At 36.0% G+C, this 25955-nt stretch overlaps 1 protein-coding gene across 10 annotated transcripts in view; it reads left to right on the top strand.

The window, feature by feature from the left end:
* The window catches only part of STXBP5 (syntaxin binding protein 5), a 109104-nt gene extending 84389 nt beyond the window's left edge, over positions 1 to 24715 (top strand). For 4 of the 10 annotated variants that reach the window (XM_030498963.1, XM_030498961.1, XM_030498960.1 and 1 more), the window contains 6 exons: positions 11858 to 12097; positions 13540 to 13909; positions 16505 to 16670; positions 17468 to 17579; positions 18396 to 18616; positions 19125 to 24715. In XM_030498963.1, coding sequence (XP_030354823.1) covers positions 11858 to 12097; positions 13540 to 13909; positions 16505 to 16670; positions 17468 to 17579; positions 18396 to 18616; positions 19125 to 19166 — 1151 coding nt within the window. In that variant the 3' untranslated portion in view covers positions 19167 to 24715. Of the gene's footprint in view, positions 1 to 1012; positions 1073 to 1176; positions 1225 to 7583; positions 7635 to 11857; positions 12098 to 13539; positions 13910 to 16504; positions 16671 to 17467; positions 17580 to 18395; positions 18617 to 19124 lie in introns of all 10 variants that reach the window. The other 6 variants (XM_030498955.1, XM_030498954.1, XM_030498953.1 and 3 more) reach the window with 2 other exon arrangements.
* Positions 24716 to 25955: the final 1240 nt, after the last annotated feature.

Below are 25955 nucleotides of genomic sequence, written 5' to 3'. Positions count from 1 at the left end.
TATTCCACCTTTCTGTGCCCATGTGAAGAGAATTGGAAGCTAACTTCCCTGAGATGTCCTCCAGTGGGTGGTTATACAATTGAGAGGACTGTGAAAGAGACTACCTGCCTATGCAAATTAGGAGAGTATCCTACAGTTTTAATAACACATAACTATAAAAATAGTACGAAAATGCAAGATAGTATCTTAGCATCTTTTTTTTTTTTTTCTTTTGTTTTTTTACGGGAGTTAAGGGGTAGTAAGCTTAGGCTCCGAGAGCACTTATCTGACCCAAAAACCATTGTATAGAATTGTAAACTGTCATCGTTTTGTCTTCAAAAGTGCCAAAAAGCTTGCATTCTATTCTTATTTTACACTTCCACAATATAAAAATCCAATGAAATCTGGCATTTTTTAGTTGAACTAAGTTTTAATTTCATGACAATGTTAAGCCTCAAGTTGTGGCTTATAGCAATAATTGCTTTTTCAGTATCAAGGATTCAGAAAAATCCCAAGTGGCAGCACTGGCTCTGCGTTGTATGCTGAATAGTTGAACAGTGGCCCAACAGCAACTTACTGCATTGGAGAGGGGAAAAAAATAACAAATAAAAATAAAAAAAATAAAATAAAATAAAAAAAACCCCACAACCCACCATCAAGCCCCACAAACTTGTTTGTTACAGCAGTGTTCTCTAAATCATAATTTAGGTTAATGTAGATTAATGGTTAGGGCAGCAATCTAGTTATTTGGTATAAACATTCAATGAGGTAAATATTTCTAGCAATAAACTTGCTGCACTGTGCAACATTGTACCTTGCATTATAATTTGTTTTCAATATAATAGAATTCCTGTCATACCAAAACAATTTGGACTTTCTAGTATCTAGTACAGCTACAGAGAACACATGTATCAGTATTTGATATTTTCATACATCTTTGTATCTTCCTTAAACTCAACTCTTGTATTAATACATTGTTTTTGTGTCAGAAATGCATGTTTGTATATCTATTTCATTCTGTCTTCACTCATAGGTTCTGGTTCACCAAACAATTCTGATGATGATCAAAAAATGAATAATTTTATAGAAAAGGGTACAGTATTTTTCTCTTCTATAGTCTTTCTTTTTTTTCTTCAGTTCATCCTTTGATACACTTAAATTGATCTTTTTTTTTTCTTGTTAAAATATTCCTTACAGTGAAGACCAAAAGCAGAAATTTTTCCAAGATGGTAGCCAATGACATAGGTAGGAATTAGAAAAATCTGCTCTATTCCTAATCCAGTGCCTTACTCTATGCAACACTACCCCACCACAAAAAAAAAAAAAATTAAAACAACAACCAAAAAAAAAAAAAAAAAAAAACCCAAATAAAATCCAAATTTCAGAGCATCGAGTTATTAATTTTTCATTCTTTATGCTAATTGGTAATTCTGTGGGCTGCTTCTGCACTAAGTACATTGGGCACAAGAATTTTTTAAATCGAAGATATTGGTGGTTTAAATTCTCTGATTTTTACAATTGCACTTCTCTGTTTTCTGGATGGGTGATATTCTAATCCATACTAAGAGTTCAGTCTATGCAAGTCACAACATTATTCCACTACTTCTGCAAAGGTACACTCTCTTTGAGAACATGTGGCTGATTTAATTTCTGATGTGTTACATTCATAGCCATATGATTGGATTTCTATATGACTGTAGTCAAGATAAGAGGTAGTATCATGTTTTCATTTAATCGTATGGAAGAGGACTTGGTCATATATGTTAAATACACCCCATTACTGTTCCAGGACTGTATTTACTTTAATGCATCCAATAGTGACACAATACCCTACCAGCTCTAGACTTGTGTCTTAACAATTTGGCAACAAAATTCATTTGGAATATGTTGTATGCAGGTAGATTGAACCCTTTTATGATTGGAATGGAAATTAACTCTGCTTCTGATATCTGGGTCATTAAATAAATGAAGGTGAGAGGCTGTATGATTTAATTTTGGGAAAGGAACTGTTCTTCCTTAACTGGGATATGCTTATTGTAATTTCAGAATCACTGTGTTAATGGGTCGTTTTGTTTTCATTTTTATTGCATTCGTCAATCACTGTAGGAGGATTTCATTTTATTTCTGTCACATAAAAAGGTTGACGTTACTTGGTGCAGTAAAACTGTTTGCTAAACTACTCTTTATGCCTTTTGTTCAGTACTGTGTTGAGCCCTCCTTGCAGTGATAACAGAAAATGTGAGGGAAGATGAGTTCTGAGGCAGGGGAAACCTGAATATAATTTAAGAAAGCAAATGGCTGTCACTAATATATTATGGCAATTTATCTGTAATTAAAAAAAACCAAACAACTTAAGTATCATTTATATGAGTATGGATTAATATGTTCTAAAGGAAATTCAGGCTAACTAGGAACTTATGTTCAGTTCTTCTAATGGGGAAAAATCCCAGTATTTAGTCTTATGCATGTTAGATAAATGCTTAGTGAGGTAATATTTCCCTTTTGTCCCAAAGAAGTTTCTTCTGAACTTAAGACAGCTTGTCTTGTGCAGAAAACACTGTGTTTAAGTGTGACTTCATTATTTTTTCCACTTTTTTCAGACTAATGTTACAGTATTAATTAAAACATGCTAATAACAATTCTATAGAACTATTGACATCTGTTTCAGCTTGAAACCTTTCAACTAAAATATTGTGAATGTTTTTCACAGCTAAAAAAGCAAAACATTTATTTGCAAGGAATACATTCTTTGGGGTATGAGTTAAACGCAGAGTTAATTGAGACAATAACGCACTTGATGTGTAATTCAGAAATTATTCCCAGTCATTCTATGCTGTGATTTGTGTAACTTGCACAGTTTATTGGAAGCTTAAAAAAACTTATTTCATTTGCATTCTCTTAGTTTTGAGTGGTTTGATGCTGTGAACTGTTTTGTTTTATTTCAGTTTTCTTTCACTGCCATGTTTTCTATACCTCATGTGGCATGTTTATTCTGCATGGCTCTTTCTGAACTTACATTCTAAGTTCTTTCACATAAGTAAAACACCTCTTTTTCGGTGTCAATAGTTGCATGGTTTTGCATTTCATTGTTTTAAACTGAATTGCCAACTAAATGTGAATGGACAATGAGTTTTGTAAAATGTGTCGCTTACTGTCATTAACATCACCTTGGTGTATGAACTTAAACTGTTGACCATCAACTGTGTTCACATGGAAGAGTTTGATATAAGTAGCATGGTTGTAGCTCTTTGCACTGGCACACAGTGCAATCAGTTCAAGTTTATGTTCTTTGTTAGTGTGTGAAATATAACCTGTCGGATTGTGAAACAGAACAAGAATTATTTATGTTGATAATTTCAGTTGCTGTTAATATCACTCCTGTGTTTTTTGTCACATGGGATCTTGAGTAAGGGAATGCTGCTTACAGAGTGCAAAGTAATTTTATTGCAGTGATACAACTGTAAGGTGGCAACATAATACATGTGCATTTAGAAATATGAAGCCATTGTCAATTTAATCACTTTATTGAAACTTAAGTAGAGACATCTTAATTTCTACAGATTTCTATTCCTATTGACAGTATCAGACAAGGATTCTTGCATTGTTAAAGAACCATCCAAGACTGCAGCAATACCATTAATTAAAACAAAATGTAAATGTTTCATGTGCCAGCACTTCAGCTTTGCCTTATATACTGTTAAGATCAGTTGGTCTCCTGTTTTGTTCTGTTGTTAGGGGTTTTTTGTGATTAAATAGCTATGAATCAGGTCAGAAGTTAAGAGGTATTATAACGTCCATTTCTGGAAGAAGCTTTAGTAAAGGTGTATGAAAATATTGTAGGTTCTTAAGACCTTCATAACTGTTCCAGTAGGATACCTCTCAAATCCCTTTCAGTAAATGTGTTATGTGTTTCCTGAAGTTTATAGATGTAAGAACAATTGCAAACAACATTGGTAGATAGACCTAAGGAGAGTAGCTTAAAGTCCAAACTTCTATAATCGCTACTGTTACTATTGAGAAGGTTTCTCACATTTGTTACATTCTAAGTGCACACCTAAATTTTTTTCAACCAGTGCTAGTCTTTGTGTTTTTAATACTTTGATCTAATTTGAAGTATATCAGTACATCTTTTCGTACATTCTCATGTAAAATGGTTTTATTATTCTTAGATTTCAGCATTGATGATTGATTTCTCTATTGTACTTTCACCAGTACAATAGTCAATTCTTTAAGTATCTTGATAATTAGTAATGTCTTTCACTTCTGTGTAGTTGTCAAATACAGAGTAATTTGGGAACTGTTATGCCTAACAAATTATAAGCTGCTAGTTATTTCTCATGAAATGTGAAATGAAATAGGCTGTATGCAAACTGTTCTTATATCTGTCAAAACACCAAGACTCTTGTCTCCTTTATAATCTTTAAAATCTTTTAAAAGATATTTTTTTTAAAGGGTTTAGAGTGTTTCCATAAGGAATGGATGAGAAATCACTCTACCGCTTTCAAACTGATGTGCTATATGTTACAGAGCATCGGCTCAGGAAAACGCACTGCCGGTATATATAACTATTACTTTTAAGCCACAGCTTCCTATTGATAGTTTAGTCATTTCTCAGCCTTCAGGTTTTCTTAATTGAATTGGCTGAGCCTGCAATATAACACACTATGCCAAGGTAACTTTTCATGTTTTAACACCTGCCTGCTAAAGCCTGACCTATGAGAAATTTCCAAGAATCCCGAATGTTGTTTTTGGACAGTTCTCTAATATCATGCTTTTGCCTGATACTTATTTAATTATACGTATTGGCAACAGAAAGAATATGTGTGTGCCTGTGTATGACTCTAGGTTTTCTGATTTAGAGGACTATTAAATGTAGGTCTAAACTCAGGCAAAACAGTCGTTGCTTTGAGCAGCAGTGTGCCAGGAGGAGCAAAACAGCTCCCAAGTCTGTCTCCTTGTCTCACACCAGCTGCAGAAAGATAGTGTTGGCTGTAAATGCTGCAGCAACCGCCACCACCACCATGAGAGTTATTAAACTCTGATACGCCAGCTACTACTTGAAGTCAGTCACACGCAGCAGGAGCAGACACCATCAACCTTACCTTGTACAACTGGAGTAAAAATCATGCAAAAACTCATGACATGAGTGTTCTTTGTAGATCTCCCCCCTATCTTCTTCATTTCTCTCATCTTCTATGTTGTATAAGTTGTCTAGCATGTTGCTGTCTTTCATCTGAGGCATAGTTTTTTCTAAAACAATCGTAAACCATTAGCCAGATATGAATACAAGTATGGTTTCGGTTTTTTATACTAAGTAAAAATGGCTTAGCTGTTGAAATACTCCCGTTTTCATATTGCATCTTTAGACACTTTTTTCTTTAAACACAAGATGGCACTGCTGCTATTTATATTGGTTCTTGTTTCCTATTTACATTTGAACTACTGAAGGGTTTGACACATTAATGTATGTTTTGAAATGTACTTTTTGCATAGCACATTAATTCACGATTTCTAGCAATGACATCCTTTTTAACAATTCATGACTCCTGTCGTCCTATTAACAAGGCATAGTTCAGTGTTCTTAGAAAATGATGTCTGACAAATTTGTTTTACCTTTTCAACCTAGTTCACACAGCTGGCCTAGTGAAGGAGTAAAAAGCTAAAACTGTAGATTGCCTCTTAGAATCCAACCCACTGGCCTGTACTTGTTGTTATCTGCTCTATTACCTACGGGTTTTTTTGGTTTGGTTTTTTTGTTTGGTTGGTTTTTTTTGTCTTTTTTCTCCAAGTTGTTAAACTTGTGTGTTAAACTTTTCTATTTGAGAAGCCAAAAGTGACCATTCTGGTCTTCAGGATGACTAAGGTAGTTAATTATTGCTGGTATTCACATATGGTGAAGGATGTGAAAAGCAAAAAATAACTCTCATTATTTTCTGTGTGCATACTTGAGCTTTTGTTCAGTATCTTAGTTTTTGTGATTTACACCTCTAAGACAGAAAACAAGTCTTATGAGGAGTTTGTAATTCACAATTTCAGATGAGGTTTCATGATCTCTTTTCAAGCTGATAGCAAAAAGATCGGCTCCTGGTCGCTCGTGCTGTTTCTTACCACAGTTTTCTGTTTGTATAGCTGAGCTCTGATCTGAAACAGGAGTTGTTCTTATTGCAAATAATCCTTGGCAGAAACCTTACATAGATGAGTTTTGGCCTCAGATGCCAGTGCCAATGCAAGGTTGAGGGTAGAATACATGTAGTCAGACTGGCCTTTTCAATTTCAGCCTGCACTAAAAAAAGTTAAAGTGACTAGCATTTCAGTCTGAGAGTAAGTAATTTCAGTTTAATTTAAATAGAATATACTTTGTAACATTGACACGTGAAGGAAATGAGAAGATTATTTCTGGAGTTTCTCAAATTTTTATGATTTATGACAGGAATAAAACTGTTCAACTATTCAGATAACTAGGATTTACAATATTGATAAGCATAATTGATGATGCAGTGAAGTATTTCACTTTTTGAAGGAGCGGAAGTAACTTTAAATCACATACTGTTCTTCAGGATATGTAGAAAATTGAATGATTTCTGTTAAAAGGATAATTAGAATGAGTAAACTCGATTTTTAGCTGAGACAAACAGCAAGATTCAGGCTGCTTTATGATTGGTATCCATTACAAGGTACTCCTACAATTATGAAGCTATTCTCAATATCTACTTTAGATAGAGAAGTATTGCCTTTACAGGATAGTGAAGAATTAGTTGATATATCAGAATTCAAGCCTGTGGCTGGGAAATAAATTCAGTCTATCCCTGGTGTAGTAGTTAGGCTACATCAAAATCATTCCTTCTCTGGTAATTGTTGAAAGGAAGATAGAAGAGGGCTATATGGCTACTAGTTTACTGGTGACTTTTATTTTAGCAGCATTTGTTAGTATTCTATTGCATTTTAAATTTTCAAAGGAAGGGATGAGTTCAAGTTCTATTTTTTCACTTCAGCAATATGATCAAAATTATACTATTTTTGTTTAAGTGTTGCAAGTGTTTGTATGCTGCTGACTTTATAATTATTCTTTGTAACATGTTCATTCTTCTAAGGTTGCAGGTTGCATCTCAGATTACTAACTTTTTACATGTTCATTAATGTTTTAGCATAATTAAAAGTTCATCTTTTCTCTATTTTCAGTATCTCAAGTTTGACCAGGAAGTAGTGCAGGAGAAAAGGGGATGGGATGTTAACTTTATGTAAATTTAAGTGCATGTTCTTGCAATAGCCAAGAGTCTCTATTCTGTCCTCACACCTGAAGAGATAAAACTTGAGGTTGAACCAAAACAAAATTCATCCAATCCAACAAGTTCTGCTTGAAGCCTCAGGAAAAATGAATTTTGGCAAAAGTCATATAATGCTGTATTTGGGGATTTTGATATCTTCCAGGTTTTGCTTTGCACGCCTCCCTTGTGGAAGTGAGGCTCTGCTTTAGTGGAAATCCTGTTAAGTACTGCAATTAATGTAATAAACAATGATACATTAAATATTGGGGAAGAAGCAAATAAAGGCCAGCAGAATCATGTTTATGCTTTTTTAAAAAAAAGATATACTTCACTTTTCAGCAAAGATGTCCAGGAAGCTAAGTTTGCCAACTGAGTTAAAGCCTGATTTAGGTAAGTTTACATAGTTGATTTTATATTTACTAAAACTGTTTTGCAGAATGTGAGTACGTTAGTGTCCTAAATCATGTATTCTATTGTGACTTTGTTATATTTATCTGAAGTGTAGAACTAAAATTTTAATTCCACTCTTTATGGGGGCTCTCAGGTACAAAATGTTATTGCTGTCATCATAAGGTAAGCCTGCAGTCCTTGTACTTGGCTTATTGCACTTTCGTCATAATTTGGGGGCATCTGTCACTCACTTTATCAGTAGTGTTATGATAACAAAAGCATGACCAAGCAGATAATGGAGACTGCTGCCTATTTAAAACCATCTGATACATTTTAAATTGAAAACTGAATATGTAAGAATAACAGGATATGTTGAGTTCTACTCAACAAATAGTTGCACATAGTTTTACAAATGTTAATTGTCTTGTGACCACTCTCTCTAAATGAAAATAGTATAGAGCCATTTGCATGGATGACCTGTCTAAGAATTTAATTTTTCTTGAAACGGCGCAGTAACTTTTTATATAAGAAGCAGTTCAGTTGTGAAGTCTGTAGTACTAAAGGTCATTCTATTGCAGAACTAAAACAGCATACAAATGAGTAGATTTAGTACTTTTATGAGTACTTTTAGTACTTTTGATTGCCAGCTTGAAGATCAGATCCAGCTCCCCTGCCTTGTTCCCTAAAGTTGATGGGGGGCAGCTGTAGACCTACAGCGGTAGATGCAGCCTGAATATGAAAGTTGCCTTCTGCCTGCCATAGCTTGCAGAATTATTGCATATCCTCCTGCAGCAGGATAGCTGCCACAACCCCAGCACAAGATAGACCCTGATCAGACCGACAGCTGCAGAACTGTGTATTTGTCAACTGCTGCTATGAGCAAGGAAAGAGTCCATGGTGCTGAGATATCCTGAAACTGAGTTAGACCACCCTGACTTAGAATTTACCATTACAGCTTGCTCCACTCAGGGAAATGTGAAGTTGGAAGGAACCCTCAGAGATCCTTTAATCCATTGCTATGGCAAGGATCCAGATGTCTTATAGTTTAACCTCTCATCCGTTCATGAGCCTCCAATAAACAAGTTTTTAGAAAAAAACTAAACTGAAAGTTCCAGTGCTTTATAGCCAGACAAATTTCCTGTTATTTAATCAATCTTCCTTGTTTCCGTATTAACTTTTTCATGTCTTTTCCACAAAGAACAGGGATAACAAGTGCCCCCTATCTTTTTTTTTTTTTTAGCTGTCTTATGCTGTTGGAAGCTGTCATGAAATCTCTTCGTTTTTGCAGATTCCTTCTTTTTTTTTTTTTTTTTTTTTTTAAGAATTCAATCCTTTCTCAGGTTGTGATGTCTAAATCTACGATGGCTTCTGTTAATCTCCTCTGGACTTGAAATTTTTCCTCATCTTTCTAAAACTCTTGTGCCCAGAACTAGGGGGATTTGACAGTGTCCTTGTTGGCACAAAAGAGCTGAAAAATTTGATTTGTCTTTTCAATATGTTTCTGTTCTTCCTTACTATGTTTACTAATGGTTTAGAGATGATTGCAGTGTAGGGTGAATTTTTGCAAACTGGAATGCGTTTGTACTTAAATATTACCCAATTCATTCTAATTCAACTGTTTTACTCCTTGTTCTTTGATAGTAGTAAGTACTTAGAAGTGTTCTTTTTTTCCTATTGAAAACTGGAAAAAAGAGAATGCTAAAGTTTTCAGCACTTTCCAATCCTGAAAGTTTTGGCATAATTTAATATTTGCTGTTGCTTCTACCGAAATATGTTTTGGGGTTGGTTTTGGTTGTTTGTTTTTTGGTTTGGTTGGTTGGTTTGGTTTGTTGTTTGTTTGTTTTTTTGTCATCACACATAGTCATGCAAAATAGTTTGTACTTCCAGATTGTAACAGCCTGACCGGTTTTGCTTGACTTTTCTTGTATGTGGAAATCCGCACTTAGATGCCTCATTTTATTCTGTGTAAAAATTCTTCCAGGTTTTCAGGTCTGTAAATAAGTTCCTTAGGCAATTATAATATTTTTTTTTTTAATTTATTTTACTTCTGTCTTTTCTCCTAATAGGATAGCTTTTGCGTAGTGTTCTTCAAAGATTGTCAGCTTGCTCGTGGGTTTGGTTTTTTGTTTGTTTGTTTGGGGTTTGGTGGTGTTTTGGTTTTTCGGTTTGGTTTTTTTTTTTCACTTACATGGCTGTATCTATGGGCTCAAGAAAATAACTGAAATGCCTTTCTCCAAAGTTCATTATCCTTATAATTTTCTCTCTCTTTCTTTTCATAGCTCCTTGAAATCTACTCTTCCATGATCTCATTTTTTTCAGATTGCTTTTCTGTCTTTAGAACTTTAACCTATCCCTTTTCCTTCCTAAATATCCAAAATAAAATCTAAATATCTGCTTCTGTATTTATCCTTCACTTCTTAAAACAGAAGTTATCTTGAACATATTCCAGTCTGCATTATACCATTGCTTTTCAATGTTGTAATCAGGATGATTACGGTAGCCTTATCACTAGGTTCTATCTTTTTGGTTTATCTATTTTTCCACACTTCTAATAAAATAGCGTGTAGTGGGTCATCACACTGTGGTTCCTTCCTCTTCATCTGAAACTAATCTGTTAAGAAAACTATAACTTCTTCATTGATATTGGGATAAATAATGTGCTCTGAAGCAGTTATACAAATGAGTTGCTCCCTCTCCACAATGCCCATATTGTCTGGCAAGTTAATTTTTTTCCTGTCCGTTCCAATCCTTCTGGAATTTGTACATACGCTCTTCAAATATTCAACTGGATGCAACTCAACAAATGCACATTGAATTTTATGCCTATTGCAATTAACGTATGATTATATTCAGACTGCTTAATCCATGTTGAACAGTCATTGTTAGTAAATATTCAAGCCTGAAGAAACAAGCATTTTAAGATGTTGTGGTCATTAGAAGAATTATAAAAACAAATTATGTTTTTCATTGTTTTATTCTAGATTTGATTTTTTCTTTAATGTGGAAACTTTGAATGTCAACATCTGAGTGGTTGGCCTAATTTCTTTCAATAATCCATATTTTACATTTGACAGCTAAAATGCGGCAAGACAGTACTTTTTCTGTCCATAAAATATTTCCTGAGAAGACGGACTGTTTGTGTTGAGTAGATGTCTGTATTTAGTCATTTGAAATCTAGTTTGTGTGCTTTTCAAATGCATACTAGATGTTCTTTCTTCAAAGTTTTACCACAATCTAGTGGAATTAGCATAGTGATACTTCCAGAAAGTATGTGGATAAATGTTGTTCTTCAGCCCTTAATCCTGCATTAAAGATGCTAGTCGCATTTATACCCTGCCCAAAGATCCAAAACAATAACTGAATTTTTCAAAGTAATGATAAAAATTGCATCAAACTTCTACTAGTAAGGGTTGTCTTATGCTAAAATGTTGGAATGACAAGTGAAGAAAGTGAAGGATTAATTCATGAATGTACAGATGAATTCAGACGTGCTGATTTTTTAAGTATCACCTTGCGTTCAGAGAGCATACACAAGACTTTCACAAGAAAGAATACAGCTAAATGGAGCAGCATGTTTACTGGTTTGAGCTTTTGTTAATGTTACAATTCATTCTCTGTTACAAGAACCTTATTTGCTAAGCAGTGAGCAGGATGACCTGAAAGGTTTTAATGCCATTTCTGGCACTATGTACAGTATTCAGAATGGAAATTTTCAGTTTTGCATGCTAGTGCCAGCTAGCATTTGATGTTTCTCTTACTAAGAAGTTTGGGTGTGTGAAAATAGCCTGCCTGACTACCTCCATACAGTTTCCTAGAGTGGGACACTATTATTGTGAGTCATTATAGGTTGCATGTTATCTTGCTGTCTGGATGTTGCTGCACTTAAATAGTTGCATCTCCACAAGATTACTAAACCACGTTCCATGGAAGCCAGTACTTTTTAATGTGATCAATGAACTAATTGGCAGAGAGGTTTGTAATTCAGTGTTTATAAAGGAGGAGTCCTGTTTGGTTGTTATTCTCTGTCCCAAGAAGACAGAAATACACATAAAATGACAATTGCCTAATGGCAACCTCTGCAAAAAAATTGGGAACTTTGTTCAGGTTACAGTGTTAAAAATGGGGCCAAAAGGGAATATGACTAAGGGAGAATACAGGACTGACAATAGAAAGGTATTCTTTTTAATTGCCATTCTTTTTAATTAATACTAATTTATTTTCAGATGTCAAAGACAACTCTTTCAGTCGATCCCGGAGTTCTAGTGTAACTAGCATTGATAAAGAATCCCGAGAGGCAATTTCAGCTCTTCATTTCTGTGAGACTTTCACAAGAAAGAATGATACATCACCTTCCCCATGCCTGTGGGTTGGGACCACGCTGGGTACAGTGCTTGTCATTGTACTGAACTTACCCCCAGGAGGAGAGCAAAGACTTCTTCAGCCAGTAATTGTTTCTCCTAGTGGTATGTACAAAGCGGATGGGCTACAGCATACTTTGATAAAGTTTTGTTGCCGTTCCTCATAATTTTATAAAGAAACTGTTTTTCTTAATGATGGATTAATTAAGAATTAATATATACACCATTAATTTAGCTACTGAGGTCAACAATTTAGATTGGTTACTTAATTACCACTGTTTTAAAGTTGCAAATATGATCTCGTATAATATAAAACACCACTTTAATGTGTACTTGCTGAGAAAAGCATGTTGGCTGACCTTAATGTAGTTCCTGGTAATTGTTAAAACAGAGATAGGGTAAGACATGAATATTTCAAATGCTCAGTCTATTATTTTTTTTATAGGCATGAGGTAGGAAACTTTGAGCTTTCCTGCATCATAAAAAGGGAATACAAGTTAATGGTTATATATTGAACAACTAGCTTTAATTAGTGGTTAAATATGCCTTTGGATTGGAGTTGGAGGTCTTCTATCTTGTTTTTCCGATAGACAGCAACTGATTTTGTTGTAATTATGTACTAATGGTTTGCTGAATATGGGGTTAGGCATAGAGTTAGCTTTCCTACTGCAACTGTCTCATTCAGAATGTACTGCTGTGCTCCACTTTGCTCTCAGAGATGGATCAGGACATGCAAATGGTAATGCTATATGATTGAAATAGTGATTAGGACTAGTGTGGCCTCTAGACCATATATGTGATTTGTGCTTCTCAAGTATGGTGTTGGCAGCAGTATTTGGATTTGCTAAAGTTTGATAGTAAAGGCAGTGCTGCAGACTGGATAGTATGTTTAATCGCTGGATCTGCAGCATAAGAATTAGAAGATACTGCCGTGTGTATGATTTTTTTTGTGTACTTAGCAAATGTTCATGTTTTTACTTGCATGTGAACAAGTAAACTAACAAATTTATTAACTTAAGATTTCGCCTACACAGACAGTGCTTTAACCAGGAGGGAAGGAAAACTTCTATTTCATTTTATGCTAGGGAAGTAGATTCAGGCAGAAGCTGCAAGGCAAAAAAATCCTATTTGTTGCTTGTTTCTGAACCTGTCTATACTGAAGAAAAGAAGAAGGGCTCACCTTTGACTAATAACATTTACATCAACCACGCTGTGTCCTTCTCAGAGGGTGAAATGAGTTGCATTAGTGACACCGAACTTGAAAACAAATGTGCATTCCAGCTTGGCAGTCTTGATAAATGTATACATTTCCATTAAAGTTAATGGAGGAGTATGCATACACTTAACCCTTGAAAACTGGTTTAACATTTCTTGAATACCTACATGCTCTTGCATGTGATTCACTGGTCTGAAGGTTTTCCTGTAGTATTTTGCTACAGAGGCATCCTATGTTCTTGTTTTCATTGTGCTAGCTTCTGAAGGAATATTCTGTAGCTTAAAGGTAATTTAGAACCGTTTTAGAAATGTGCTCAACTTCTTCTTCCTAGGAACCATCCTGAGGCTAAAAGGGGCAATCTTGAGAATGGCTTTTCTGGATACAACAGGATCCTTGGTCCCACCAGCGCATGAACCCTGGAGAGAACACAATGTCCCTGAAGATAAAGATGAAAAAGATAAATCAAAAAAGCGACGACCTGTCTCAGTGTCCCCCTCTTCCTCTCAGGAAATCAGTGAAAACCAATATGCAGTGATATGTTCAGAAAAGCAAGCAAAAGTTATCTCACTGCCATCCCAGAACTGTCTTTATAAACAAAACATAACAGAGACTTCTTTTGTTCTTCGTGGAGACATAGTATCATTGAGTAACAGTATCTGCCTTGCATGTTTCTGTGCCAATGGACATATTATGACTTTTAGGTAAGACTAGCTTGATAATAACTTAAATATTAAAAAAAAAAAAAAAAAAGTCTTCCACTAGATAAAACATTTCCTTTTCCGTAAGGATATGATTTAAAAAAAAAATAATAAAATCTACATTCACTCAGTTTTGATAAACCTCTGACACTTGAGTCTGCACAATTTTGATTATGCATTCCTATTAGTTATGCCTTTAACACATGAAGAAGCTTACCAGTTTAGCTCAAGCTACCCTGATTCAAGAGAGAGATCCAAATATGTGATACAGGTCCATGAGTTGAAGAAGTTTGTCTCAAAGGTGAACTTATTCCCTGATGGAGAAAACTGCCTTGAGTTAGGCTTTCAGCTGGTACCTGATCACAACTCATATTTTTGTGCAGCTGTTTGCATCACACTCATGCCTCAAGCTTACTGTTTTGTTGTGTAGCTTGCTCATGTCTTAAACTCAGCCTTAAACTCAGGCTATAGAGACAAGATGAATTGCTAGCAGTTGTAGAATAATAGTATAATAGTATATATTGCCAACCGTATCCTGGGCTGCATCAAAACAAGAGTGTTCAACAGGTCAAGGAAGGTGATTCTCCCCCTTTACTCTTGTGAGACCCCACCTGGAGCACTGTGTTCAGCTCTGGGGCCCCCAACATAAGGAGGATGTGGACCTGTTGGAGTGAGTCCAGAGGAAGGCTACAAAAATGATCAGAGGGCTGGAGCACCTCTGCTATGAAGACAGGCTGAGAGAGTTGTGCCTGTTCAGCCTGGAGAAGAGATGGCTTCAGGGAGACCTTAGAGCAGCCTTCCAGCACCTAAAGGGGACCTACCGAAAAGCTGGAGAGGGTCTTTTTACAAGGGCATGTAGTGACAGGGAGACAAGGGGGAATGGCTTTAAGCTGAAAGAGGGTAGATTTAGATTAGGTATTAGGAAGAAGGTCTTCACAATGAGGGTGGTGAGACACTGGCACAGGGTGCCCAGAGCAGCTGTGGCTGCCCCATCACTGGAAGTGTTCAAGGCCAGGCTGGATGGGGCTTTGAGCAACCTCATCTAGTGAGGGTGTCCCTGCCTGTGGCGGGGGGGTTGGAACTAGATGATCTTTAAGGTACATTGTAGGGAAGTTGAACTTCCAAGGGTTAGCTCCATTTCATAAGAATGAATTGCTGCTGGGAATTGGACTTAATGTTCTGTTTGTGTAAAGCTGGCAGAGGATTGTATCATACCCAAGATGCCCAATACTTATCTACTGATATACATTTAGATGGGACTTAAGATGCTGTTACAGATTTGGTTGATACTATGAAAATGCTATCGTGGATGTCATGCTTGTCCTATCTGATCTAATGGGTTTGTGTTCAAGCTGTAAGGATATTCTGTGTTTCCATCAGTCTGAAACAAAGCACTCGCCTGTTACTAACTCACTCTTGGGAATATTCTTATTTTTGACATGTGCACGGCAGAAGTGTTTTTTCTGGGTGACATGCTTATGAGAGAATATTGCTTTTTATTTCTTGCCTGTAGAACTTGTGTCCAAAGTCATGTTACCAGTTCTCCTTCCTTTTGTTTGTCATACGTGAAGTCTGCTGCTAAGAGGCAATTCACAATCTGCAAAATGCAAGCTTAACATTTAGGAATCTCAGTATCATAAAAAAAAAAAGGGCACTTACTGTTGCATTTACAATCAGCTTGCTTTTTCATTGCTTCCACTTCACTTTGCCCCTTTACTGCCTTTTTTTTTTGTTTTTTAGTTTCTAGGACTGATAATATTAATGGAGATGATTTCTGCAGCAAAACCTGCTTAATGTAGTGTTGGTGCATTTGCAGTAATCTTTTGTAAATCATATTTTTACAGAAATTTCACAGAGGCTGTTTTTGAGACAGTGGTTTATATTGGGTTCTATTTTTCAAGACAGCATGTATTCAGTCACTTCTTACTTGCATTTATTATTACTTTGAGGGAGAGGAATGTTTGTTAGCAAGAGCACTGTTAAAGCGTGAGTGTGCTGTATCTGTTCTTCAGTAGCTGGATGCAGTAAATACTGCAGTTACATGTACAAAGTCAGAAAATACAAGGTAAGCAAACTTTGCTCTGACTGACATGCAGTCAGACAAAAAAGGTGGACATAATTAATAAGACTTTTTGAGGCTACTGAATTCTGTTTTCCTTTGAAAGCACAGCCCTGTGTATTTCTGAGTGTTCTTGAAGAGCGATCTTTTAGAATGGTATTTTTAGTCAAAGATAAATTCTTCACCTGAGAGAAAAGGCAGGATGTTTAATTATAAAGTTTTGGTAGATATTTATCAAAATACTTTGTTGCTAACTATTGAATAATACTTTAAAATTAATCTGATTTACACACTCAGGGTATTATTTTAAGTGATGCTTTTAAACACATCTGTGATGCACTTGTTTAAATTTGACTTTTGAGGTGCTACTTTGGAAAGCCTCATGTTCTGAGATTTTGTAATTGCATTAAATGATACTCTGTTTATATGGTACTCATGCAGATAGTGAAGAGAAAAATAATGTGTAAAAATGAGCCATTTGGTCAAATAGTACACAATCCTGATGTATTTAATGGGGCTTTTTAATTCTTTTTCTTAAGTTTGCCAAGTTTAAGGCCATTGTTGGATGTATATTACCTGCCACTCACCAATATGCGGATAGCCAGAACATTCTGCTTCACCAATAATGGACAAGCACTCTATCTTGTATCACCAACTGAAATACAGAGGCTTACCTACAGTCAAGAAACATGTGAAAATCTTCAGGTAATGAATTAAGAAAAGACAAAAAAGTTTTCTTTGATACCCCCTGAAGTTCTTGGTTCTGGATTCACGATGTTTACATTAATTTGTTGTAAAGCTCTGGCTTTTGAGCTTTGGTTTGTTTTTTTTTCCCCCCTCAGTGTAGAGTCTGATTGAGGATGAACCACTTCTACTCTTAAATTTACTGTTTCATCCATCCTTTTGTGTTTCAAACAGCTTCTTAATTTCCTTTTTGATCACTAGGAAATTTCCTTGCTCAACATGTGCAGTTAACAAAAACTCCCTTGTTCAATTGGTGCTGGTGGAGGTGCATGCTGGCTTAACTGGATAATGCTATCTTGGGATACTTGAAGAAAGCTGTTATATTTCAGGGGTATTAACATTAAAGACTCTCAGCCATGCTCCAGCTTGGAAGCTGTATAGAATACTGAAATAGCAGAGATGCAGGCTGTAAGGTCTCCTGTGGTACCGCACAGGGGTGTGAGTATTTGTAGATATAATGTGAACAGAACAAAATCAGGAGTGTTGCCCAAGTTGTAGAGGGGCCAATACAGCTTTACTTGAACCTGTTTCTTTGCTAGAGAATTCCATGAACTGTAAGCTTGCAACTATCAGATGGATAGTTTGGACAGATTTCTTAATATGTTTTTATTTTTTATTTCCTAAGTTGCCTTGCAAAGGCACATGCCTATTAAAGCATGTTAATATTGAAATTCAAATCCACAAAGTTTACTTCTTAAAGAATATTCCATTAATTTGTGTGTGAAATAATATACGCTTTATGTCTCTTCATTGTAAAGGAAATGTTGGGTGAGCTCTTCACTCCTGTAGAAACACCAGAAGCACCGAACAGGGGGTTCTTTAAAGGCCTGTTTGGAGGTGGGGCACAGTCACTTGACAGAGAAGAACTCTGTAAGTTTCTTGTATTCATTATTTTTCTGGTATTTCTACCTAAGGAAGCCAGTGATCCTTGAGAAATGTATTAACCTGTGTTAATAGAACACTGCATTTGCAGAGAGGAGAGTAAAAAAAGGGATGACAAATACTTTTTCATAGCTTTTGTGTTGTACACTTTACCAAAAGATCAGAGAAGCTTAGTACTGTTTCCGCACAGCCTCCTTTACCTCATTTATTCAGGAGTATATTATAAAACAAGAAGTGGGACAATTGATCTTATTTTTATTCATCTTTATGAAATACATAGTACTGACCATGATTTCTTAACCCTGTTAAACTGGAAGGGGATGGTCCTGGAGAACACAAATCTGGATAGTGAGAAAATTAAAACTCCATTCTACTTCAGTTCATTTGGTAGGTTCTTTTTCCTCATTTGACTTGTGCAGAGATGCCTTAGGAAGAACAAGGGTAGAACTGTATGATAGTTCAGTTCAGCTATGTTGTTAAAAACCACTTCACCAGCACAGTTCTGTCGATGACTGATGCCAATGCTGTTGAGAGGGTTTTAATTTCACACTTGAGCTGTGGAAAGGTTATCATTTTATAACCTGCCTGGAAAACTTGGAAATATGTTTGAAAATCTTAATTTTATTAAATAATAATGTTAGTAATGTTGAGTAATGAATATTACTTGTAGTCATGCCTATGATTAGGTGTTCGGTGTCTATGCAAAGAAATTACACCTCTTTATAAACTAGTTACGTTGGTGTTTGTGTATTAATGGTAGAAAACCTCACTATTCTGTTTTTGCTGCTTTGCAAATGCCCCTAGTTGGAGAATCAGCATCTGGGAAGGCATCAAGGAGTCTTGCCCAGCATATTCCAGGGCCTGGGGGTATTGAAGGTGTCAAAGGAGCAGCATCTGGTGTAGTTGGTGAACTAGCACGAGCCCGGTTGGCACTAGATGAAAGAGGACAGAAACTAGGAGAACTGGAAGAAAAAACTGCAGCTATGCTTTACAGTGCTGATTCTTTCTCTAAACACGCTCATGAGGTGAGTCTGTTACATGTCATACTGAACATTAATCTGATTTTTTATCAAATAAATCTAAGTTTTGCAAGTAACTGATTTATGCAAAGGCATGTCAGAGGTATCTAAAGGGAATGCAGTAACATCAATAAAGGACCTCCTAGGTCCCTTTTATCTATCAATCATTACTCCTAATAATTAAGTATTAATTAAAATAGCTTTGCCTTGTGGCACATTGGTCTAGAGCATACCCTCTGTCTGAGTGACATGTAGACTTCCAAAAGTCCATCTCAGTTCCCATTACTGAGATATTATTAATTCTATCTGAGGCCAAATCATCAGCAGTGGTGCTACCATTACAAAATTCATCATGTTAAACCCTTGCTGTTTAGCAATGTTGTTGCACTTCTGAGACACCTTACTAAAGTCCCTTTTCTCGTACTGTTTTGTAAGCATGTGATTTGTTTGTATCATTGTACTTTTTGGTACGTTATAGAAACAGTAATTAGAAATTGTTTTTTTGGTCTTTTAGATGATGTTGAAGTACAAAGACAAGAAGTGGTACCAATTCTGATGACGCTCATCAATTACATCTGTTTAATTTTGTCCTGATGGAAAAATCTTGGGTTTTCATTAATTTTCGCAGGACCATTGATATTTAAAGGAGTATTCACCATTGGATACTGTGTTTCTTAGCACAAATCACACACTGTTTTACCTCAGTAGTGGCATTAACTGAGGAGCTTTATATTTAAAAGAAACACACACAAAAAGCAAACTTGAGTGTTTCTTAGCTGTTGGTTAGCTGAGAGTTGGATCAGAGAAGGTAACCAGAACATGTGGAAAAGAGGGTGAAAGGGAAGATGTAGTGTGAGATGGGCAGGGGCAATGCAGGGTCAATCCTGTGTTAATATTTCATATGCCAAAAGTTTTTGTGCTATTGTAATTGCTGCCAGTGTTATACCCTCCTGTGAGGAGAGGCAATAAATCAGGGGTCCAAGAGCTGGAATAAAGTTGTTTGTCTTGCTGGACGGTAGCTGACTTACACTTACCCTCGCTAGGACTCACTATATTTACCATTATTGTTGAGGAAGAGTTTGCTGTCACTTCTTTCATCGGGAAAGCTGGAAGCTTGGAAGATGTCTTGTTGAAAATTGTATACATAGTTGACCTGTGCATAGTCTTTTCTTGGACCCCTGATCTAGTATTCTTGTATTCACATCCTATTCTGTGAAGTGCAAAACAAGAGAAAACACAATTTTTGCATTAAAAAAGTCAAGTGAATAATATGACTGGAATGTGTCATGCTGGGAGTTTTCATTTGTGTTATGTCTGTGCAATGTGAAATGTGGTAACATCTTCATTGTGGTAAGAATACTTCAACTTCTGTTCAGTTAAATATTATTTTTTTTGCCAAAAATAGCTATTGGTTCAGTTTGTATAACTTTTAGAATTGGCTGTGGGTTCCATTCATGCTGTGAATTTTTATAAATGTTTAACAGAATGTATCTTTACAGCCATTAATAGCTGAGATAGTTTTGCTCAAAACTCAAGTTCTAGATGCCCCTTTAGTCCTTTACTATGAAATCAGATAATCTTGGACTCAGGATTTCAGTTTTACACTCTGTGGAGGTGCTGATGCATGAATATTGGCAAGCATCTAATATTTAATAATTGTCAGTATATTGTTTAGAAAATTCCTAAGTCCTGCTAGTAGAGCTATTTTCAAGTACCTATCTCAGCCCCACCCAGCACTGAAGGCAGTTGGCTAAAGTTCACATTTAGTCTCTGAAGCAGTGTTTTCAGTGTGGGCAGTGGTAAGTGTCCACTAAAACTTCAGGAATTGGTGAAATAATGTTCAGTTTGGGTGAGGTAAATAATATAGCTGAGCTAACTTGTTAATGGCTGCTACACTAAAGCTGTAATAGTGTGAATGATGAGCTCTTTTAAAAAGAGAGAATTCCTTAAGATAAATGTTTGCATTTCAAAAATTTATTTAGACTTTTTTCCTCAAAGCAGGAATAGTGACTTAATGGCTTGGTTTTATAAAAGGGAGTACTTAGAAGCAGATAGAGCTACATTGTCTGAAGTTATTCTTTTGGGTTTGCTTCGCCAAGCATCACATCCGTTGTGATTTTTTTGCATACATTCTGAATATTCCCAAAGCAAAATCTTGGTTGTATTTGTATTGTTAAATGATGTTGCAGGTGCATACATAAGGCAACCTTCTAAAACACTCAACACATGCAAAATATTGAAGTAACTGATGGTTCCTAATTAGTTTTTCAAATAAAAGGCAAATATGTTTGGGCTTTGTAGCACACATTAAATCTTCTGATTCCATGTGTAGTAAGACTTAATTAAAAAAGACAAGTGAATTCTGTTCTCAGTACGAGGGCATGCCGTACCATGTCCACTGTTCAAAGAACAAACGAGAATGTGACAATTTTAACAAGCAGCATTATGATTTCCTTATGGCTCTGTCCCATGCCTACTGAGGCAATGTTAAGTCCAGTTACCTGACTCAGCTTCCCACGCAGTTTTTGCCTTTGCATGTTAATTTTTTCTTTTAGTGTCCAATTAATGCATATTTAAACCAATTCCATTTTGTCAAAAATCCAGGTAGAAGAAAACTAGGTAAACCACTATCCATACCATTTCCAAAAATAAAACACCCTAGCTGACACTTATTCCCTTCCTTCTCTCACATATATAAATTGAGATGACTGATTATTATTTGACATGGTGAAGACGAACTATATTTCAGAGCAACAGATCCTGGAAAATTAGTCTGGTCATGCTCTGGGGGAGAGGATGGCAAAAGTACTCTTCAGCAAATTGTGGTATCAGATCAGGACGATGATCTTGGCTTGAAAGGAAAGCATACTTCTCATCAAGAAACATTTGACAACCACCAGCAAGCAAAAAAACATGGCAGTGGGAGACCATCTGCCAGTACAAGAAGAGTGTAGTGGCTTTTTTGGTATTATAAAATTTATCATAGTTGAATCTTTTTTCTGTTGCATATGTTCAGAGCATGCTTCTAGATTTGAAAACTAATGATTGCTCATGAGATGAATACACAAAGGTTCTTGGTCAATAAAAGGGGCTATGTACAATTTTTGTCTAAAATGGTCCTTTTTCCTTCTCTGTGGAAGGAAAATGATCGTACACACATCATTGCATCTTGTTCTGCTATTGGTGGTGCACCTTTTGTACAGCAAAGTATATTGAAATCCTTGGGGGGGAAGCACCCCTGTTTTTTTCGCTAGCATTTTAGTTGTGTGAAACTTTTTTAGAGTGTCTGGAAAACTATAAAATACAATTGAGCTATTACTTTTTTATTTTTTGATGGAAGTGTAAGAAACTGCTGCTACCTATCTGTTTATATGTAGTGTCTCATTAGGAACTGTAAACAGAAGAAGCTTTTTTTCACCTTAGTCCTGCCAAATTGTAACTTTTGAATGCTGGTATGTGTAAATATGTGTGTATTCCAAATACGTCTGAAAGTGTTACACCACAGGCATCTCCAGTGATTTGTTCTTCAGCAAACAGTCAGATATAAAATATAGTAATAGATAGCTGTGTTCCTTGTCTGTCTTTATGCAGATATTTTTTCCTGAGGTGGTACTTGTGTGGCAGGTGATGCTGGAAAGCTACATCCAAAGGAGGATTCTTGGAAGCAAGTTCATTTCCTATTTTTCCTTTCGTTTGCCTTTTCTCTTTTCCATTGTTGGCTTTTTTATTTTTTGTTGCTTAATTAATGGCACTGATCTTACCTGAACTTTTAAACTTGAATTTTTCCTGCACTTTAATTCAATCATGGTATTTTATTCCTTAATTTTGTTTCTGCGTTTGTGCAGTTCAGGTTCATTATTTGTATATAAACACACATGTTCAGTAAAGACTTTAGAACAGATTACTTTCAGGCACATTTGCTAATTATGTGACTATCATTTAGAATGTGTGTTTTCTTAGCAAAATATGTATATACAATATAGACTAATGAAAGGCACGTATCCTGTGTCAGCATTCAGTTTATAAATTACTGCAACACTGTCACATTTGTTACTAGATACTACAATAAAATCTGTTATATTTATACATACTGCTTAAGAATATACTTTTAGTTTTAAATAATTTTTATATGTACACTTCTACCTTTAATTTTAAAAAGACTTATGTTCAACTTTTAAGTCAAAGTACTTAAAGTATGTATATTATCCATAGAAGAAGTTGTTTTAAGCTTATGAATACATTCATATCTCATATGGAGATGATAAATTTACTAAGCAATGAAAACAAATAGCCCATTTTGCTTTGCAGAAAACAATCATACTTATTTTTACATCCCATTTGAACATTCTTTAATAATTCCCTAGGTAAGAAGAGGACAGATTGTGCACTCAGAAAACTAATGTAATGTAAAAGTTATATCAGTAGCTGCAGTCTGTGGCCAACTGGTTTTCTATGGTTTTATTTTTTTTAGGTATACACATGAAAGATATTTTTCAGCTTTATTTCTTGTACTCTTAAAATTCCCCAAAACAAGTGAGGGTTATCCAATAAATATTTTCTTTGAGTAATGTGTTGATGTTGATTATACATCAGCTCTTTACATGTAAATCAGGGATTTTTTTTTTTATTTATTTTTTTTGTATACCAAACATGGATTGGAAAATTTTCAGCCTATGGCTGAAGTGCCCTCTTCTTTCTCACCGTGGTTTAACATAGGTGGGCACAGATAGCAGCTGAAGTTTGGTGCAGGGGAAGGAGGGCAGCGCCTTGCCTCCCTCGCCAAGTGGCAGGGTAACTTGTCAGTTGAACCTTTTTTGATTCTAGCCAATTTCCTGTATAACCTCGTGAATCTTTTTGGGTGAGTGTTGGTAGTTTTGCCATGACCACAAAATCTTCAAATACTTTGTAGACAGAAATGAATGATGTTGGAGGGGAGGAAGTAAGTAAACAGAAAAAAAAGGTGTAGTGTAGGTGAATCAGCTAAACTAATTGTATTTTTTCATTGAAAAACTAAATTAAGCTGGGCCAATTTCTTCTTATGCGTGTTACAAAGATGTGCTGTATATCGTCTATTTGATTACTGTTTCAAACCAGATGAGTGTATGGTACTTCTGGATTCTTTTGCACCGTATGAAGTTTAGGCTTAAAGAGATGGGCTTTCATTTTTTAAAAGAAAAAATGTGAAAAGAGAAATGAGGCAGAAACATAGAACAACCAAATGTCAGGTGTCAATCAGTATTTCTTTTAGTTTTCCATGTAAAACACATAAAACGTTTAAGTCATACAGCCGTAGGTTACTTTGACACTTGTTTTACCAGGCAAATAGTAACTCAAAGTTAAACTGTCTCAGTTGAAAACATGTAAGGAGTTGTATGTGGATTACCACTACCATTCAGTAATAGGTGATGCAAAGGGAGAGGGGTGGGAACATGTTTTAAATATTCCCTTTTAAAACAGAATTGTAAATAAGCAGTACTGTGTTATTTTAGACCTGAGCTCTGCTATCCGTAGTGGTTAGAACTAGGAAAACATGCTGCTTTCTAGTTATGCTGCTGTTTCATTGTACCAGCACCATGGGGGGGAGGGTAAAAACAGTAAATTTTTCTAACACTGCCCCATTGTGGGTAAGCATGCTTGATGTGTAGCGGTTCTCGTTTATGTATCTCTTAGTGTGTACGTGTGTTTTCTTTCTTTCTTTTTGTTCGTTGCAACTTACTCTTCAGTTAAGTCTTGCTGAGCCCCACTAGCTCTTCTGAGGGTGATTACTGGAATATGCGTTTTAGGTAGGGTTGCAAATCCATCTGTCTACAAATATAGTTTCATATGAACTGCAAACTGTACTGTTACAAATACAACTATGTTAGATTGCATAGAGTTATTTTACTTACATGTACTTGAACTGAACTATGTCATCATAACAAAGTTAAAAAAGTAAGTATGGAATATTTTTGTAAATAAAAATACCTGTGCAGCTGGTATTTTAAATTTAAAATGTATTATACATTAATGTTTCAGAAAAAAAGTTCATATATGTGTATATGAATGTGTCATTATGCTGAAGGGCTCTTGATTGGGCAAAATAAACTATTCAAATCTCTCCTGAAATGAGTGGAGCTTACTCCTTCCTACCCAGTTGTTCTCCCACTGGCTGGAGCATGCAGTAACTCCCTGCAGAAAAAGGCTTTTTCATTTTGCTTAAGTTTTTGTGAGATGCACTTTATAGCAAGTGGAGCTGTGTGTGCTTGACACACTAGCAGCCAGGCCAACAGCAAGTAGCCCCTAAGGAGCACAAAAGGTGAAATGGTTTGTCTGTGGTCATGCTCCCAAGCAGGTCCAAAAACATTCTGGAATGTGCTTCTCGATTGTGATGATGTGAAGTCCTGTTATACTTTCAAGCTACCAATCAAGTCTATTAGATTTTATTAGATTAGATTTCTATTAGATATTAGTCTATTAGATTTTTCTGGTTTCTGCTGTTGGCGGGCGGAGAGAACAGGACTACCCAGCTTTGTAAACATGCTCTGAATGATGCAGAAATACTGAATCTGAAGACATGCTGGAGCAGCAATTCTGAGAAGTGAAATTTTTGGAAACTCATTATGTCAAATAGTAAAATATTTCAGTGCTGGTTGTTTTATTATGTGCTTGATGTAACGAGGATGTAGTTTCATCTGTCGGGAAGTCTGCTGGTTCCAGACCTCTCCTGCCTTCCTGTTCTGATTCTTTTCTTTCCCCCTTTAATAGCGGATAGTTATGTTTTCTGAACTTTAAGCTCTGCAGCACATGGAGCTATAAAAAGGATGATGCATTGGAATAAAAAAATGTTTTACCTTCAGTTGAATTGGACAGAAGGTATTTGGATGTCACACTGCCTCCTGCTAGGATTAGGGCTAACACTAGCTCTGGTAATCTCTGCCATCACGAATAACATAGGAGGAATAGCTCCCTCCTTATGGGGACAGCGGGACTGCACGTAGTCCGTGGGTTGACAAGAAGCGGGGATTGTCAGACTGAGGTTGCAAAGTGAAGGCCCTTGATCTAGTGAAAGCCAGGATTTGATAAGACCTACGTAATACTTGGTCCCTTTGCACATCATTTGTTATGATAGTTCCGGTGCTAGCATCCAGTAAATTAAATGCATGTAAGACCTATAGACACACAATGATATGCCCATTAGTATTAAACTGTGCCATGCTCTAGAAGTTTTCCTTAGCCAGATTCTTACTGGGACTGGTCCCTGTCAGCTCTTCCCAGGAGAAGGCTGAGAAACCCCATAAGGACCTGACAGTGGGCAGCTGAGGTCCAGTACAGAGGGACTGTAAATTGGGCAGTGATAAGGACTGAG

This window comes from Strigops habroptila, chromosome 10, assembly GCF_004027225.2.
Source record: "Strigops habroptila isolate Jane chromosome 10, bStrHab1.2.pri, whole genome shotgun sequence".
NCBI lineage: Eukaryota > Metazoa > Chordata > Aves > Psittaciformes > Psittacidae > Strigops > Strigops habroptila.
Note: the sequence above shows the minus strand (reverse complement) of the source record. Positions and strands in the feature narration are given on the sequence as shown.